The 4,073-nt window shown below is 34.4% G+C and overlaps 1 protein-coding gene across 1 annotated transcript in view; it reads left to right on the top strand.

Annotated features, from left to right (window-relative positions):
• LOC102499325 (oligophrenin-1) overlaps nt 1-3,771 on the top strand; it is a gene marked incomplete at its 3' end in the record, with an annotated part of 66,169 nt that extends 62,398 nt beyond the window's left edge. The window contains exons 9-11 of the mRNA XM_006165966.1: nt 1,471-1,504; nt 2,407-2,469; nt 3,702-3,771. Of these exons, the coding sequence (XP_006166028.1) occupies nt 1,471-1,504; nt 2,407-2,469; nt 3,702-3,771 (167 nt within the window). The remainder of the gene's footprint in view (nt 1-1,470; nt 1,505-2,406; nt 2,470-3,701) is intronic.
• Nucleotides 3,772-4,073: the final 302 nt, after the last annotated feature.

Genomic DNA, 4,073 nt, shown 5'->3' with positions numbered 1-4,073 from the left:
CAAGTCTGGGGTTGAATATTATATCCCAGAATTTAATCAGGAAAATTGAACCAGAACAGAAGATAAAAGTACACAAGACTGATAGGTTCATGCACCTACCATTTGAACAGAATCCTAACCTGTTTCCTGGCTTTAAGCAAAGTTCCTTGGTATTTCTTTGATTTAAGTTAAAACTGGTTTTCTTAATAGTAATGAGTGAGTTCACCATTGAAAGTAGTTAGATTATGTAAGAAATTGTGTGATCACATAGAAAAGATATCGAATGTTGAAGCGGGGAGATTAATGTCTTTGTACTAACTGACATGCATGGCATTCCCTTTTGAAAAAGCAATGTAATACACTGTAAAGTTATATGTAATCCAATGTAATATAAAGAAGATTATGATGATAATAAAAAATTTAAAAAAAAAAGAAAATATAACCAGAAAAAAAAAAAGAAATTGTGTGATCAATACAAGGTGGGTGGGAAAGGAATGGAAGACAATTGTAGACACCAGAGATAGTGCGAGAAGAGGGTGGGAAAGGACAGAGGGTGAGAAAGAGGGATAAAAATAATTCTAGGAACTAGAAATGGAAAATTTTTTATAATATGAATGATTAAGCCACTATACAGTATATATACTGGACTTGTGTCCATGGAAATGTATATATCAGCTGTGTTTGCTATGAAAATATTTAGATTAATTAAGGTCTTTAGTAATTCAATACAATGTGGGGGGAAACAGTATAGAAAGCAAACATAAATACCAGAGACAGTGTGGGAGGAAAGTGAGAGATGGCAGAGGGTAAGAGGGAGTCAAGGATTGGGGGAAGCAAAACATACAGAAAACAAGAAATGGAAAATTAACATGTTTGTTGATGTGCTTGATTGAGACAATATACAGTGTACTCTGGATAGAAAATCTCATTTTGTATGCTGTAATGATGTACAGTGAATGAATGCAAATAAATAAATAAATTTAAAAAAACCTGAAAACTTCAAATAAAAATCTATAGATGTTTAATGATCAAAAAGAAAAGAAAAATAATGGACACTTGATCTTCCATAGATAAATATCCATTCATTAGTCTTCAGGATGGGGAATTGGTTTGGGGAATATTTGAATTTTGCCATTAACTATTACTCAGGTATCCATGAGAAAATCTACTTCCTTTCTTTCCTGCTTTCTTGTTCCATCAAAATAAAATGCTCCAAGATTTATGTAAGTAAATGTCTAAGATGATTTGTCAACAACATCAACTACAGTAAACTATAAAAACATTCAGCATAATTTTGGGGGATTATTAAATTGTTTTTTAGGTAGCCTGAGCAAAGATGGTTGTAGTTAGCCCACTTTTCCTTCTTATTAAGTCCTAGAGTCTCAGATGATTTTGGTGATCTATCTGGGGAAAGAGATTTAATATTTTTTGTCCTCCTTGCCTATAGGATTCACAATAGCCATGGCTCTTTATATTTCTCTTCTTTTGTAGATATACCACAGTCCTATAACAAAACAGGAAGAAAGTGAGTCATTAAAATTTCTGATCTACTGATATTGTAAGCTGCCAGCTGTCCTAATCCCAGCAAATCCTATCATTAATGATATGTACAATTGATGCAAGTCAATATGGATGCCTCTGTGTGAAATGAAATTCAGCCCTATTTTTTAAAGTGTGTTTATTGATTGAACTAAGGAAGTCACTTCATCTTAGCTTATCGTGGGGATAGGAGTAGTAACATAGAGAAACACATACCATCCTTTTTCTTCTGGACATGTGATAGGACTTTTGTGCATTTCTAGGTTAACATTTTTACATTTGAGGTTGCTCATGCCCAAAGTAGACATAATGCAAAGGGTTAAATAGAGCATGTTGTGTTATATTACAATTCTAAATTACCTTCATCATGATGGGTAAAGTCTCTTCACAATCTAAATGATGTATAGCAATTTAATGTATGAATAATAATAAAAAATAATGAGAATGTTTATAATGTATTTATGACATGCCTACAAAGATCTTTAGTTAGGCCTCACAATACTCCTATGAGACAAGCATCTTTACCATGATTTATACATTTTGTTTTTGACATACATTTGTATGAATAACTTGGCTGCTCATAACTTTTATATATACATGACTACTATTAGTATACCTGCAAGTTTATGCTTGTCAAAATATGTATGTTATTGCTTATTGTTTTATATAAAGTGGCCTGTGAAGTATTGTGCCATATTTTTATGCATCTTAAATAAATCCCCCTATTAAAATGTAAAAAAAAGAGAATATTTGAATTTAAGTGTGATTGGAGATGAATGATAAACCTCCTAGTTCTGTTACTGTCGTCTCTGAGCATGATCATTAAATGTGTAGTAGGTTATGTCTGTTGTAGTGGGATCTAACTTTGCTTTTCTTTGCTTGAAACAGTGGAGCTGAATGAAGTGGGATTCAAGTTTGTTAGGAAGTGTATCAATATCATTGAGACTAAAGGTAAGATTTGAACCACAGCTTTGCAATTGTTTGAATCTGGTTGTCTTGTTTTTATCCTGGATATTTCTCTAAAGTAGCAGCCTGGATATTTCTCTAAAGTAGCAATCATATATTGGACAGGACCCATTTTTATGGATGAAGACTGTTTATAAACCTTGTGCAGTAGATGCACTTTGTGAAACTTCAGCTAATTTCAAACCAGTGGTATCTAAGCATATTTCGAAAAGTTGTAGATTCCTGCTTTTAAAGAAAAACAGCTTCAAATAGTTTATAAAGTATTCTAAATTAGTACCTGACATTCCTTAACTAGGGTCATAATGGTTCCATCCTAAATAAACAAAGTTCAATTTCTAACATAATACATATTGGTTTCAAAGTTTATGGGGGCAAAACAAACTCAAGCAAATACAAAATTAGAATTTTCTCTGGTTGAAAATATTCCCTGGTTTCCCTATGTGGATAATAGATCATGTAGTTTATGAACCAAGCCTGATTTTTTCTTTGAAATATTGCTTCAGTCTTTCTCAGTACAGGAAATGACCTTTTTCTTTGTATCTGACATATGCCAGCCCTTTAATTTTTTTGTATCACTGCTTGTGAGCAAGTTGAGAATTGATTGTTCCTCTTTTTGTTCCTTCTTTTTAATTGCAAGAGGGACATGCACTTGCTAGAGAGAGAAAGAATAGGAGAGGGAGAAAGCAGTCCCCCATAGTCATGGTCACACTGCAATCCCTTCTCTTCTGTTTCTCCATTCTGTCAGGATTTGGGGTATGAATGAGCATGCTCCCTGTGTATTTTTCAGTCCTCCAGATCTGGGATTCAAACTACGTTTGGCTCTGTGAGATATGGCTCCCTTAACCACAAGCCTTATCGGTATGCCTTGATAATTCCTCCTTTTTCAATTAAGTACTTTCTCTTTTCCAACATGGCAGCACCATTCACAGGTATCTGCTGCACCCACCTAAAGCATAAGCTTCTATTTATTATAAAGTGTGTTCTATTCTGTTCAGATTAATGAGAGTTTAAACAGTTCAAATGAAAGTGTAGGTAATTTGGAGACTTACTTCAGGACTGATTTCTAGTTACAAGGCAGGGCTGGAGAACTTGACTAGTGTTAGGAGACCCCTTCATGTCTGAACTGACTTCAGTGTACAAGTACCTACTTTCTCTATCCTGGAAGAGATGAAAGTTCTAGCTATATAAATAAAACTGACCTGATTGGTTTCCCATAGGGATCAAGACAGAAGGGTTGTACCGCACCGTGGGCAGCAATATTCAAGTTCAGAAGCTGCTGAATGCCTGGTAACAATTTTACTCTCATAATACTTGCAGGGAGTGGTTTATGTTTTAGAAAGAAATGGGACTAGAAGAGAAAGATAGTACTAAGAAAAGTTGTACAATAAAATTTAAAACTGTCTTCAAAAGGAAAATGTGCACATAGTTACCCACTCTGGCTTAGAGATAATCCTGACATTAAAAATGGCTGTCGTTTCCTTGTTCTCACTTCCTGTTTACTTCTCAAACCCTTCGCAATCTGGCTTCAACCCCTACCTTTCCACTGTGACTGCTGGGGGCAATTATAGCAGGTATCTTCTTGTCAAATC

This window comes from Tupaia chinensis, unplaced genomic scaffold, assembly GCF_000334495.1.
Source record: "Tupaia chinensis unplaced genomic scaffold, TupChi_1.0 Scaffold144111_1, whole genome shotgun sequence".
NCBI classification, from domain to species: domain Eukaryota; kingdom Metazoa; phylum Chordata; class Mammalia; order Scandentia; family Tupaiidae; genus Tupaia; species Tupaia belangeri.
Note: the sequence above shows the minus strand (reverse complement) of the source record. Positions and strands in the feature narration are given on the sequence as shown.